The 15,248-nt window shown below is 29.4% G+C and overlaps 2 protein-coding genes and 1 pseudogene across 3 annotated transcripts; 1 reads left to right on the forward strand and 2 right to left on the reverse strand.

Annotated features, from left to right (window-relative positions):
• The first annotated feature begins 1,087 nt into the window (after positions 1 to 1,087).
• LOC111027912 (zinc finger BED domain-containing protein 1-like) lies at positions 1,088 to 3,019 on the forward strand. Its single transcript, XM_022306413.1, has 4 exons — positions 1,088 to 1,231; positions 1,487 to 2,560; positions 2,631 to 2,896; positions 2,965 to 3,019. Exons 1-4 carry the CDS (start codon positions 1,088 to 1,090, stop codon positions 3,017 to 3,019), a joined length of 1,539 nt encoding a protein of 512 aa, XP_022162105.1.
• Positions 3,020 to 4,069: 1,050 nt separating this feature from the next.
• Positions 4,070 to 4,941, reverse strand: LOC111027913 (annotated as a pseudogene).
• Positions 4,942 to 7,430: 2,489 nt separating this feature from the next.
• LOC111027915 lies at positions 7,431 to 10,396 on the reverse strand. 2 transcript variants are annotated; one of them, XM_022306414.1, is made up of 5 exons: positions 10,234 to 10,396; positions 10,058 to 10,150; positions 9,724 to 9,969; positions 9,539 to 9,632; positions 7,431 to 7,689 (listed from the first exon to the last, which is right to left on the reverse strand). In XM_022306414.1, the coding sequence occupies exons 1-5, from the start codon at positions 10,360 to 10,362 to the stop codon at positions 7,661 to 7,663; spliced, it is 591 nt and encodes a 196-aa protein (XP_022162106.1). In that variant the 5' UTR covers positions 10,363 to 10,396; the 3' UTR covers positions 7,431 to 7,660. The 2 variants fall into 2 exon arrangements, 1 of the variants encoding a protein (XP_022162106.1); XR_002603858.1 differs by lacking the exons at positions 7,431 to 7,689; positions 9,724 to 9,969; positions 10,058 to 10,150 and having other exon boundaries at positions 9,579 to 9,632; positions 10,234 to 10,312.
• Positions 10,397 to 15,248: the final 4,852 nt, after the last annotated feature.

The raw sequence follows: 15,248 nt of genomic DNA on the forward strand, positions 1-15,248 counted from the left end.
TGCGTACAGAATACGTTCCTAAACAATGGAAACGAGCTCAAGTCATCATGCTACTTAAACCAGGAAAACCTCCTGAACAAATAACTTCATACAGACCTATATCGCTTCTTCCAAGCTTATCTAAATTATTCGAAAAATTACTTTTAAAGCGTCTAAAACCAATTATAGAAGTAAAACAGCTTATTCCTGAACACCAGTTCGGATTCTGGAGTAAACACTCAACAGTTGAACAGGTCCATCGTGTCACAAATATAATAAACAAGGCACTGGAAGAAAAAAAAAATAGTGCTGTGGAGTATTCCTCGATATTGCGCAAGCTTTCGATAAAGTTTGGCACAAAGGATTACTTATTAAGCTACTTGAACAATTGCCGCATACTTGGTGCGCACTTATCGAGTCCTATCTGTCTGAACGTCAGTTCAGAGTTATTCACGAAGAAGCAATAACTGACTGGAAAAACATATCAGCTGGAGTACCCCAAGGAAGTGTCCTCGGGCCTATTTTGTACTTACTTTACACAGCTGACATTCCAGTTAACAACTATTCAATGACAGCCATGTTTGCCGATGACACAGCAATATTGGCAACTGATGAAAATCAGCAGACTGCGACTGATCAACTTCAACGAACACTTAACAACGTCTCCAACTGGACTAAGCGTTGGAAAATCAAAATTAACAGTGACAAATCGGTACACGTAAATTACACTTTGCGTAAAAGAGTTTATTATCCAGTAATGTTGGATCAACAGATCATCCCACAGAACGATGCTGCAAAATATCTAAGAATGCACATTGACTCGCGATTAAACTGGAAACATCACGTTCGACAGAAAAAGTTGCAAATTAAAGATAAATTGAGGAAACTTTAATGGCTAATCGGAAGACACTCTGAACTAGACCTTACAAGCAAACGTCTTTTGTACGTAGCGATAATTAAACCAATATGGACCTATGGAATACAACTTTGGGGTTGTGCCAGTAAGTCCAATATTGAGATTATTCAACGCTGTCAAAACATTGCTCTCCGTACTATTGTCGCAGCGTACCGGTACGACAGAAATAACACTATCCACCGAGACTTGATGATGCCCTCAGTCCAGGACGAGATTACAAAGTTTGCCCGAAAACACGAGATAAAGCTAGATCAACACACCAATCCAGCAGCAATTCAACTACTTGACAACTCTCAAGACATAAGGCGTCTCAAACGCCGAAGACCATATGACTTAGTATAAAATGTTAGACTAAGACCGGGCCTCTCCATTGGGAGTGATAACCCAAACATGTTTTTGTTTATATATATCTACAAAATATTATTCATTAGTATCTTATATTTATGTATACCTCTGAAATGTATTGTTAAAGATCATTGATCATTATAATAAAAAAGCCATCAGGCAGTTTTCAAAAAAAAAAAAAATTTATTAAATCCTGGGTATCAGTTACCATCGAGAAAAACTGTTTCGAAATGTATTTTACCACAGTTGTATGAAAAAGCAAAAGAAAAAGTTAGAAATAATTTATTGAATGCCAAATATATTTCATTTACAACTGATGGCTGGACTTCCCTAAATAATGATCGTTTTATTGCTGTCACTGTACATTTTATGGATCCAGAAGAGTGTATTTTAAAAACATTTTTACTTGGGTGTTTCAACGTGGTGGAGTCCCACACAGCTGTAAATTTGTCATTATTTTTAAATGATTGTTTTAAAGAGTGGAACATAACAGAAAAAGTAAAAGTTGCTGTAAGTGACAATGCTGCGAATATAACATCAGCAATCGGCATGAATCAAAATTGGCGCCATATACCATGTCTAGCACACACATTAAATCTAATTGCACAATCCGGACTAGGTGAAATAAAACACGTTCACAAAAAAGTAAAAACCATCGTTGAATACTTTAAACAAAGTACAAAAGCAAATTTAAAACTAAAAAATACACAAAAACAAATGGGGTACCCGGAATTAAAGTTAATTCAAGACGTTTGTACCCGGTGGAACTCAACGTATGACATGTTTCAACGGTGTATCGATATTAAAGAACCTCTTATGAGTACAATTGCAATAATAGGTAATATGGATAATTTAATTCACGAAGACTTTGAACTAATAAAACACTACTGTGCTATACTTAAACCGTTTAAAGAAGTTACTATTGAACTAAGTAGTGAAAAAGGCATTTCAATTTCAAAGGTAATCATTTCAATAAAAGCATTACATTTACATATAAAAAATAAAGAAAAAGGACCTAATTTACCAAGTGCTATACATTTAATGCTTTCTAAAATGATAACAAAAGCCAATACAAAATTTGAAAATATTGAAAACCAGCCTATTTTAACAGAAGCAACCCTTTTAGATCCACGTTTCAAGAAAAAAGCGTTTAGTAATACGTATACATTTCAAAAAACTTACGAAAATATAAAACAAAGAGTTGCGGGAATTATTCATTTAAACAAAATTTGTTCAGTACAAAATGAAGATAATGAGAAAACCATACCGACCGATCGTGAAGATGCGACTTCTGAAATTTGGCAACAGTTTGACTCTCATGTAAATAAATTATATTATCATTGATATTTTGATATTTAAATGGTTTATACAATTAGTTTATGATTTTTAGGTGTCAACTTCAACTTCAGTCAACACTCCAACATCTGAAGCTATTGTTGAGTTGGATAGATATTTGAATGAACCTATAATATACCGAAAATCAGATCCACTTAAATGGTGGAATGACAGAAAAAAAATTTATCCAAATTTATTCGATTTAATGTTGTTGCGTTTATGTGTACCATCAACATCAGTCCTGAGCGAAAGAACCTTTTCAAAAGCTGGCTACACCATTTCCGAAAGACGAAATAGATTGTCAACAAAAAACGCGGAGATGTTAATATTTTTAAACAGTAATTATTAAATAAATACTATTTTAATTTTTATCTATAAAATTATTTCAGGCTTAGGCAAGTACTTAAGTCAATTTTGGAAGTTTCAGTTTATTTTATATTTTAAAGTATAAGGGTAAAGTGATTTTTTTATATTTTTATTTTTAAAATTATTTCTGCTGAAAATAAACAGTTATTTATTATTTATTTAATGTGTTTTTATGAATCGGTACTTAATTATAATTACTAACTGTACTGATTGAAATAATATTAAAACAGAGGGAATTTTCGATTAGGCGTTTCAAACGCATATATTTATATTATAACTTAAATATTGTAAACATAGCATTTCTGGTATAAATTTATTATTTAAAGCTCATTTTTTCCGAATGCAATAATAGTGTTGTATAATGAACCTACAAAGTACGAAGCATATTCATTCATAAATAACCTATTCAAGGACGAGTTCACATTTAAATATATGCGTTTTGATCGTTCGGCGCGAACAAAACGAATCTGAGTAACTATTGTACAAGTGTAACTAAATAAAGACTGTACCGATGTAACGAGTATTTTGTAATCGGTACTTTATTGTACCTGTACCGATTGGAACGATTCCACAAAAGGAACGATAATTCCCACCACTACTATAAACTCAGAATCCATAGCTTTTAGTAGTAAATTTACATCTGTAGCGGAACCTGATGAATCATTCCACTCTGAAATAGTCTCTAATGCTTCTAAGACAAACTCAAATAGCTCAACAAAATCATGAACCGCATCATATCGTTGTATCCATCTTGTGGCACAAAGACGTTTAAGAGTTTTCACTTTTTTATCAGTATCACTATTTTCAATACAAGACAGCAGAACATTGTTACGTTTGGGTGTATTGAAAAAAAGGATATACGTCAATAGATAATTGATAGCGCGACAATTGATAGTGGTCAATTTATAGCGCGTAAATTGATTGCGAGCGACTTTTGAGAGTTTGACAATTTGTAGCATACTAAAGAATTAAATGACCAAACAATTATCAAAAAAAATATACTACATAGTAATAAATATTGCAAGCCATAATTAAAATTATATATAAAAATCTTTATTAACTAAAAATTATCAAGTATAATATGTTATAATTTATAAGTCATAATTAAAATTTAGCTGCCTAAAAATATTATATCTGTAACTGGAAGTTATGTGCTATGCCTCTAAGATAGTCTTCAATTGTTCTATTATCATAATCTAAACAAATTTTTTTGATTTTAGCACTCCGATCTTTATAAATTTTTTTTGGTGGTGGTTCCATTCCTGCAACATATTGCTCTATTTTCATTCTGTTTACTTGTTCCTCTTTTTGCAATGCATTTATGAACTTCCATATTGTTGGGTGCGATGAAGAGTTTAACATTGCAGAAAAACAATTGTGCCACCTTTCTACGGAGTTATTTGTTCAGGGTAAATCAGCAGATACTAAATTATATCAGTTCCATATATTTATTGGAAAATTAGGTTCTCTTCTTTTTTTACTTCTGTGTAAACGACCAATCCAATTTCCCTCAAAATAATCTATTAATGGCATCAATACATCTTCATTTTGAATATAAAAATCTGTGTCTAAAAATTTCTCAAATGCATCAACAACTTTATTTGTTGGTACATACGCCAAATCTGGTAACATTCGAATGTATAATGCAAAATCTGAATTTTCTCTATCTTTTTTTTGTAATCCAGTTTCTTGAACGTGACGCCATACACATTGCGATAAATGAAAAAAAAACATCCATTTATAGATGCATTTGGAAACTCAGATTTGACAGCATTCATTTCAAAGTCCATCATTATATTAAGCGGTCTTAAATTAGATATTAATGACTTTAAAGCTTGAAACATTAATTTATGTGTATTTTCCTTTTTATCGGGTGGTAAAATATACACAGAAGGAATAACGTTCGAATAATAAACAGCGTGAATAGTATAAAGTTGTTGAAATATTTGAGGGGCACATGAGAATGTTCCGTCACAAAACCAATTGTCACAGTTAACCATTAATTCGAGGTTCCGTTTTGTACAGAATAATAGAATCAGATTTATTATCAAATTGTATAAAATTGCTCACCGCTCGTTGTTTTCGTGAATTGGTCTGGAATTTCAAAATTAAAATTTTGAGGATTAACTGGAGCTCCTAAATGAGATTGACGAACTCGCTGAACGGTTCTTTTTAAAGTTGGCACATTCGGTAATTGTCCAGCAACTGAAGCAGATACCTTAATAATAAAAATAGTATTAATAATAATAACTTAGAGAAATAATATAGAGGGTGATTCTTTTATCAAACAACACTCATTATTTAAAAAAGTATTGACTTTTTTCAAAAAAATTTTTTTCCAAAATTGTAGATTTACGCTGTTCTAAAATTGTATATTTTTTTTAAATTGTTCACCCTTATATTTATTAGGTAAACCACTATCAACTTTTGATTTTCAAATGGTAACCTATACTTAAAATTTCATAATTGAATAAAACTATTTTTTTAATTAATTATTACATTCAAATTTTCAGTTTTCGTTAATCCGTTGATGAGATATTGCTCCTGAAAGTGAGGTGTTTTTGGGAAGTAGTTATTGTGTGTAAATGTGTTATACCTCGTCAATGGATACCACAACTATCAGGATTTTTATGTCCCAGGGCAAAAGATATTACAATTTTCAAATCAGTTCATAAAGTACTTAAAGCCCCTAAATGTATTTTATTTTGCCCATTTTTCAGGGAGTCACGCAGTTCACCCCACAAAGGTTATTGCGGCACTGGTCAGTGGTCGTAATAATTATTATCAATTATAAAGACCAGAAGTTAAGTTATAAATTCGACCCAAGATAGAGCGGTGCTCCTTGTACCTGATAGCTGATAATACCTACCTACCTACAATAACACGCGATCATATTATTGGTATAGCTAATTGGACTGCTTCTGTTGTTTGTGACTTCAATAGTTCGATCACAATCTATCTATTCTATGCCGACTACAACACACCATAGAGTAACATACTAACATAGTAACATACGGAAGTCGGAAATACAGAATTATTTTAGTCCATAAGTAAAGTTGTCCATGCCCCATGAACCATGGTTTATCATTATTCATTACTGTCTATCGTAAAGAAAATACAGTGTTACCAATATGTGTATTTACAAAATAAATGGTAGCAGTATATTACTGTTAATTTATGTCACAAATAAAAACCTGTTTTTGTTACTCTAGTAGACAGTTTCTACTACAGTTGCAACAACTGTTAACTGTTTATTTAATGTTTTAAATCACTGCTGTAGTGTAGTTGTCTATAGTCTGTTACTGACTATTATAATTGTTAGCATAGTGCTATGGCGTCAACGACCGATACTTCTAATTAATTCGTCTTAATTCGTTCGTAAGTATAAGAATTCATATTAAATATAATTTTTAACAAACTCTTTGGTTAAGAATGAAAAAAATGTAACATACATATACATTAACTATAATACATATTATACGTAGGTATTTATTTGTATACAATTTGAATAAGAAATACATTATAGAATACACGTTATTTATATTTTAACTTATGTTCAAACTGCTTGCCATTTTCACTTAAACAAAAATTTAAACGTTTCAATACTTCAGTGGATGTAGATTTTTTCAATATTGAATTTTCAATTTTGTTACAACAATTTTTTATTTTTTGTTTAAGTTCCTACACACTATTGCATTTTTCTTTATACACTTCATTTTTAAGATGGCCCCAAAAAAAGAAGTCAAGAACACTTAAATCAGGGGAACGAGGTGGCCATTGAATAATGGGGCTGTGAGTACCAAACCAGTTATTGTCTCCATACATCTCATTAAGATATGCACGTACAGCCAAGGTATTATGTGCTGGTGCACCATCTTGTTGCCATATTAAATCCAAACGCTGTTGAATGGGAATATTTTCCATCAAAATTGGCAAATCATTTTTCAAAAAATCAAAATATATCTTTCCATTTAAATTTTCATCAAAAAAATATGGACCAATTAAATGCTCATCAATAATCCCACACCAAACATTCACACCCCAACGAACTTGCTTATTGGTCTCATTTATCCAGTGGGGATTTGAATGATTCCAAGAGTGATTGTTGTGGTCATTTACTTGTCCATTATTGTGGAATCTCGCCTCATCAGTCCAAAGGATATTTGTTAAAAATTGAGGATCTTCTTCTAATTTTACCATACAATGTGCACAGGGGCGTACTCAGGAATTTTCAATGGGGGGGGTTGAACATTTTGTTTTTTATTACGGGGACTTTGTCACCTCCTTTTTAAAAATATTAAATATAAACATGGTAATGTACTCTACAGAAAATAAATTTCAAAAATGAAAAATGTTTATTTAAAGAACAAAATTAAGTTTTCTTGGTTTTTTAGCCAATTCATTTATAACTTCGTCGGCGGTAAGTGACACTTCTTTGTGTACTGCCAACATCGTCAAACCATTCAGACGAGTCTGAAAGAAGAAATATTTTTAAATTATAACAAGCTGTCCTTTAATCTTAAAATAAATATGGGAAGAAATACCTCTGTCATTGTGCTACGCTGATAACTTTTTAACCTTTTTAAACATGAGAATGTACGCTCTGGTGTTGCTGTCGATACTGGTAGAGTACATAAGATAAGCAGCAAACGATGAATATTTGGAAATAACTCCTGCTTGCACAGCCTCAATGCTTCCAAACTATTTTTTGGATCTTCTTCATTTTTTTTTAATATAGCACGCCACAAATGTAGTTCTGATAAAACAGTTTGTTCATTAGTATCAAGATAAAACTGTATGATTTCTCCAAAGTCATCAGAATATGAACCAGTAAACAAACTATGAAATCCTATAAAACGAATATTAATTAAATTGTATGTTATAAATGAAAATTAAATAACTAACCTTTAAATATATTTTTATGACACAAAAATCTCTCATTTAGTTGTTGAACAAACGAGTCAATGTACGGTATAGCTATCGTTACACGATAATATTCTTCAGGATCGTTGATATCAGGATTGGCACGATTTATACATCGTTTATTCAACCGTTTCATCGATATGCTGATATCTAATACATCGGCCATTTTCTAAAATAACAAGTGCATGTAATAGTTAATAAGTAACACATTTGTTTTTGATCTTTACCTCAGCTTCTCTAAATAACTTTTTAAACTCTTCACCTATATTTTCACGTACATTTTGCAAAGTAGTAATGCTGGCTTCAGCAAGATCTACTGCTTCTTTCAGGTCAATATCCACTTTTTGTAAGAGTTTACATAAAGGTAAACCATATGAAAACAATAACTAATAAATCAAACAGAATTTTTATTAAAAATGATTTTTTATAAAAAAAAAGGGTTCCTCATATTTACTTTAATAACTTGGAGAGAAATTATAAACTCTGAGTCCATAGCTTTATGTAACATTTTAGCATCAGTTGATGTTGTATCATTCCATTCTGATATAATATGTTCTAACGCAACAACAACAAAAGGAAATAATTCTACGAAATCATTAACCGCTGTGTACCGTTCTACCCATCTTGTGGCACACAGATGTTTGAGCGATTTTGATTTTGTGTCTAAACTACCTTCATTTATAAAATTTAACAGGACATTTTTACGTTTGGGTGTGTTAAAAAAACAGTACATTTTTTCAAGCACACCCAAACAGTTTCTTATCGCCTGAATACCACAAGCAGCAGACACGGCTAAATTTAACGAATGTGCCGCACAGTGTACATATAAGGCCTTAGGATAAGTTTCCCTTACAACAGTTTGGGTTCCTTTAAAGCGCCCAGCCATATTTGCAGCGCCATCGTAACCTTGACCGTACATATTGTTGCAGTCAATACCGCATGAATTTAAACCTATGTAATAAAATCATTAAGAAAAAATATAATTTTTTTCTATATCAAAATTATCAAATTGTTCAATAATTACCATTTATAATAGTAGATCCAATATCTTTTCCAGTTAAGCTATTAATTTCAATGTACTTTAAAAATTTTTCACTTAAACATACATCTTTTCCAGAGCCTACCACATATCGTATACATAATGTCAATTGTTCTTTGACTGAAACATCAGTTGTCTCGTCCACTAATACGGAAAAACATTTGGCTACATTAACTTCTTTTACAATTTTATCTAATATTAGATCACCACAAGAAGAAATAACTTCATTTTGGATATTTGGACTAGTGTATTTGTAACGACTTTCACACTCTAAAAAATTTTTAAAATCAACCATATCTTTTGCCTTATATTTAAGAATTGCACGGAAATTGCCTTCGTTAATATATGGTTCAGCTTCACCTACAATAAAAATACAAACAATTATGTCACACCCTTAAATAAACATAATTTTAATTCATACTTTTAAAATTGATTGGACCAGAGTCCCTATGGCCACGTAGGGCAAGTTCCTGTCTACCGCATAATATTATACATTCAATGATAGGAATAAGGTTCAATCTGTTTTGTTTTTTTTGTTTCATTCTAAGTATCAAGTTGCATGTGCATAAGTCAATAAGTGCATATATTAATTAAAACAAAATTTGTATACCTTTCACTATCTAAAATCTCAACAATGTTTGGTTTGTTAGATGAAAATAATTGTATGAAGTTTTCACCTTTTAATACAGAAGTTTTATGATAGTCATTGTTGCTGTGATTTTCAAATACCTGCAAATTATTATTATATTTACAACATTCATAATGAAAAAAGTTGTTAAAAATGACTAAATAACTAATAAGCAAGCAGCTTTTCAACTACTTTTAAAGCGTTTTTCCAATTTTGGCAAGCAGTTGTTACAAGGCTGCTCAAAGTCTGATTTCCAACACCACCACTTCTAGCAAAAACTGCACAATATTTGCAAAATGCACCTTGCAATTGCTCAGAATAGCATAACCAATTAAATTTCCCTAACCAATGATGTTGAAATTTGATTTTTCTTTTGGTATGTTGTTCAAGTAATGGATATAAGTAATTCAATGGTGGTGACCATAAGTTTGTCAACACCTAAAATGTTAATATAGTTAAAATAATACCTACCTAATTGTCCTAATTAGAAAATATAAAATCATGATGTATCATAGTATATACTCACTATATGTTTTTCAACATCAGATAAGCTTCTACTAATAAATAATCCGATATCATTTTTCGGCACTGATGGCACTACGTTTACAGCACATTCCAACTTAAATAAATAACATGCATAGATGCAGCATTCGCAGTGTATTAATAAATTTACATAGGTGTGTCTAGTTTATAGGTACTTACATTATTTTGGATTGTTTCATTTTCCGATTGATTAACGTGTTCATGTTTCCTTTTAAGATTATTGGAGGGTTCAATGTTAAGGGTTCTAGTAAAAAATGTTGTAATTTTATTTTTATTGTTTTGTGACATCTTTATTAATTATTGTAACAAAAAGTCTCTCAAGTCCGCACATAAAGTTTCAATTTTGAAATGATAATCAGTAACGACTAACGACAGTAACACACAATATACGATAACCACTTTACTAGATAGTACTGATAAGAGAATACTAACCAGTTACCAGTAATCACTAACGGTGAACATGTTTGATTTAAATGTTATCTGGTTATCATAATACAGTTCTTAACAGATAATGCTTGTAATCGTTGTATAATGCATGTTGATATAAAATTAGAAAAATTTTAGAAAATTGCTCCTGTGAATTATATTATGTATACGCAAGAACGCACAAGAGTGCATCGGTTAGTGAGGTCATGGGGGGGGGTTCAAACCCCACGAACCCCCCCCCCCCCCTTGAGTACGCCCCTGAATGTGCAACAAAAGTTAGTCGCCTTTCATAATCACTTGCTAGAATTTCATTATAAATATACGTTAAAGTGCATTTAAAATATTATGAAATATACTAAAAATTACATAGACGATAATTCAAACAGTGATTTATTGATTAATCATAATTAAAACAATTACAAATCAATTTTCACAAAATGTATTCAGGGTAGCTATTTAGAATCATATGTATATTTAACATATTTAATGTAACATAATATTTGGAAATAATTGTATTTACTATAGGGACAGTTGAAAAAGAACATAGAAAAGTTAAATTATAGGTTGTTTCAATAGTTGTAATATACTTTGTAGAACTAGGTCTTTTTGACCAATCACATAAATTTAATCAATAGGTAGGTATTTAAATAACAATGATATACATCCAAATACATAAGGCACTGATAAACTTAAATAATTATATTTTATGTAAAAATTATATTTTCAATGTCATAAACAGGGTTCGAGACCATTGGTGCAACTAGGGGGTGAAAAAGCATCTTTAGCAGCCCTTATTTTTTAGATTTAATTATCATTATTACAGTGAAATATGAAACATTATAGCACCCCACATTTTAGAGTGTTCTTTTTAACACATTAAACATTTTTTAAAGTATATTTTCTATTTTAATATGATGCAAGTGATAACCAATAACAAAAACTAAGGAGAGAATAACCATTTTTAGATTGCTTAATTTTGATTATTTAAATGTTTTTTTTCAAACGGTGGATTTGATAATTTTAGGTTGTGTTTAGCCCTGAACCCTGTTCACGACCGAATCCCTCACATTTTATATTGATATTATTATAAACCATTAAACAATTTTACTTTAATAAGCCCAGGACTATGAAAAATCTATTTCAAAATGATGATACAGTTTAATCAAAATGTTTCGTACAGTTATGCAAAATATGAGTAAAGATAAAACATGTATTCAAAAAATTAAAACAAACTTATTAATCACCCCAGACCTAAAAAGTAAAATTTAAAAATGGTGTTAATAATATTCTAACTTGAATTTAGTACTAATTATTATTTAATGACAACACCAATCGTTGACAAAAGTAATTTAGTATTAATCATTATAGAATGTAATACTAATATCATTAAAAAAATATTAATAATAATTTATATTTTTTAAATACTTTACATTGAGCATTTATACTAGTGTTACTATTTGTAATAATAGAAATATAATTATTAATAACATACCTATTTTATTTTTTTTTAATTCTTAATTTGATTTTCACAATCTACATATTATATTGTGTGTATTAAACACAACATACATTATTTTATCTTTTAAGTTGTAATGATTGATGTTGTCACCTCATTTAAATTAATTATAAAATATCATACAGAGTACAAAACATTAAAATTAGCAATATTTTTAGTTTCAATACACATCATTGGTAATATGTACTTAATCCAGCTAGATTTTTCCCACTCCTTTGCAATTGTCTTGAATATCTAAAAAGTTGAATTCTCAATATAATAATTAAATAATGTAACAATTAAAAATATTTATACATACTTTATTTGTTTTGTAGTCTGTTGAAATATTTAAATCCAATATGTGAAACATTATTTTTATTTTTCACAGTTACCATTTTCAAATGTAATTATACATAGCAGTATGAATAATAATATACAGGATCTTCTGAATTTTATGTCAAAGGTAGTTGAAAATTGATTGAATTACCCATCATTTATTTTAAATATTAATATTAATAATATTACTAAGTTGAAAACTATTGTGAACACTTGGAAATATTTTGATTTATAATAAATAATAATATACATATAGGCAGTTTTGAAAATTCTAAAATTAAAAATGTATGCTTGCCAATATTATACTGAAAATACAAATATTAACTAGACAATAAGATTACTCATAATTTAGAATTGTCTAAAAGGAATTAGTTAGGTAGTTAAAATTGAAAATTAAGAATAATATTACATTTTGAAAGTTGTTTCAAAGCAAAGTGAAATTCATTAGATAGGTTTAGTATGAATATCATTAGGTATTCTAACTTTAAATGTATAAAGCCATTTTAATTAACAAAATGTGTTAAATTGTTTCAATAATTGATGACACTACAGAATTATAGAAAAAATCTTGACAAGTAACTAAAATCATGATAATATTTTAGTTAAATAATCTTAAAATATATATCTCAATATTTATACTCAATACATAATAATATATTGTATACTTAAACAAACACATAATATGTTACTTTTAAGTTTAAATTTTACCAGCAGCCAATTAAGACACCTACTTGGATTTATTAACTTGAATGTTGGTAATGGTAATTTGTTTATCAATTTATTAATAAGTCTTCAATATATCATTTTTGACTTGCAGACACTATGTCACGGTAGAGGTCTAATGATAATTAATTTAAAATAATAAATAATAATGTGAATTACATTATTACCATTTACCACATCAAATTAACCACGCTTAAAAATTGTATAAGTAATGAGTGATGTATTAGCAAATTGAATACAATAAATACAATACTACGTATGCATATTATAGAGAAAGAAATATAATAGTACTTATAGATATTAAAATCACAGAAAAGTATGGCTCATTTTCACATCAATAAAATAAATTGAAGGTAAATTTAGTGGGTAACACAATTAAAAGATGATTTTTAACTGATTTCATTAAATTAAAAAGTAATAATTTTATTTGAAATGACTACAATTTCAGTACCTAATAGTGGTTTTTGAAGCAAAGTTATAAATGTTAGAATACCTTTAAGACATTTTTACTCCCTCAGATTAACAATATTTAATCCATTGATAAATCATTGAAAATTATGAATAGAATATAAGTATTTTTGGAATGGTAATACGAATGTGTGTCTTGATAAATTGCAAATAATATGCACAGAAAAAAAGCACAAAAACATGAAAATTATATTTAAATAATTGATCTACTATGGATATAATATACTTATAAAATATAATAAGCAAAAAAATAATAAGAAACAAAAAAAATCAAATATATTTCCATATGTTATCAATAAATTATCATTACTATGACTTGGATACATATCATATTGTAAATAAAATTTAAATAGTAAAATATATGAACAAGTATTACAGATTTCATTAAAAAAATTCCCCCACATTATGATTGCAAAAAAGTATAGGTTATAGGTTTCCATTTGAATTTCTAAAGTTGACCCCCCAAAACCCCCATTAAATGTTGTTAATAATTACAAAATTGTGAAATCGTAATAGATGTTTCTAAATCAAAAAACTTTTGTACCATACATTTTTCACTAATTTGAATATTTATATGTTAAAATTTTGAATCACTCTGTATTATGTATAAATGATTAAGCTGAAATCAAAATATCTAAAGTTAATGACATATTGTATTATTTATTTTAATTTTTGCAATTACCAACTGGTAAAACATAGTACTTACCAATAAATTGTACAAATGTAATCGCCAGTCATCCAATTCAAGTGTGATTAATCAATTTAGGTACTAATATGATTGATTAAAGTATTCAATTATTAAATAAAATACAATATGTGGTAAATAAGACAATAATTATATTATATTATACAAGAACTAATAGGTATTTAAGTATTTTATTAAAAAAATAAAATACCGACGACCACGAGTCACGATTCAATATATGTTCTTATGAGTAATTATTATCTTATAACCTAACCGTTTATTTACTAAAGTATTGTTGTGTGATTAACGCTAACCCAGTATGAGGTATACTTCCATATCGTGTAACCACGGAACCACGATATCAGCTGCACAGATCATAGAGTTTACTCTATGGCACAGATTAAATCTATTCTGTGATATCAGCACAGAGCACGATAAACATATTATTTAGGTACTATCTGTTATTACCTAATCGCAATTCAGTCTAATCAGACATCAATTTTGTATTGTTGGGTCCGTTGTCACAAATTGTCGGTACTCCGTACTTAATAGGTATTAATGGGGTCTAGGGGATTACACGCGAGTATGCGTAAGGAACACTAATGGTCCAATTACTTAAAATATGACATCATGACAATAAATTATTGTTGCTGGTAGCAAATAAGCACGATGATTATCACTACCTTGGGTTCGAACGATATAGGATTTAATACTTTTAACTTCTGGTCTTTATAATCGATAAGAATTATTATGACCAGTGCCGAAATCACCTTCAGTGGGGCGAACGGCGGACACCCATACATTTAGGGGCACAACTCAACCTAACCTAACCTACTTGAATTGATTTTAAAATGTAATATCTTTAAACCTGGGGCTTACAAACCCTAATAACTGTGGTATCTACTGGCGAGGTATAACACATTTACTTTACACACAATAACCGCCTCCTAAAACCACCGAACTTTGAGGAACAATATCTCATCAACAGATTAACGAAAAATGAAAATTTGAACGTGATAATTCATAAAAAAAATAGCTTTA

The sequence above is a fragment of the Myzus persicae genome, unplaced genomic scaffold (genome assembly GCF_001856785.1).
Source record: "Myzus persicae strain clone G006 unplaced genomic scaffold, MPER_G0061.0, whole genome shotgun sequence".
NCBI classification, from domain to species: Eukaryota; Metazoa; Arthropoda; class Insecta; order Hemiptera; family Aphididae; genus Myzus; species Myzus persicae.

Bases quoted from the DNA above. Each gene is read 5' to 3' on its own strand.
- LOC111027912 (XM_022306413.1), top strand. From the start codon at position 1,088: ATGCCCTCAGTCCAGGACGAGATTACAAAGTTTGCCCGAAAACACGAG. The intron at 2,561-2,630 runs GTAAATAAATTA...TATGATTTTTAG, and splicing joins GGCAACAGTTTGACTCTCAT to GTGTCAACTTCAACTTCAGT. The intron at 2,897-2,964 runs GTTAATATTTTT...AAATTATTTCAG, and splicing joins TCAACAAAAAACGCGGAGAT to GCTTAGGCAAGTACTTAAGT.
- LOC111027915 (XM_022306414.1), bottom strand. From the start codon at position 10,362: ATGTCACAAAACAATAAAAATAAAATTACAACATTTTTTACTAGAACC. The intron at 10,151-10,233 runs GTAAGTACCTAT...TATTTATTTAAG, and splicing joins ATGAAACAATCCAAAATAAT to TTGGAATGTGCTGTAAACGT. The intron at 9,970-10,057 runs GTGAGTATATAC...TTAACATTTTAG, and splicing joins CTGATGTTGAAAAACATATA to GTGTTGACAAACTTATGGTC.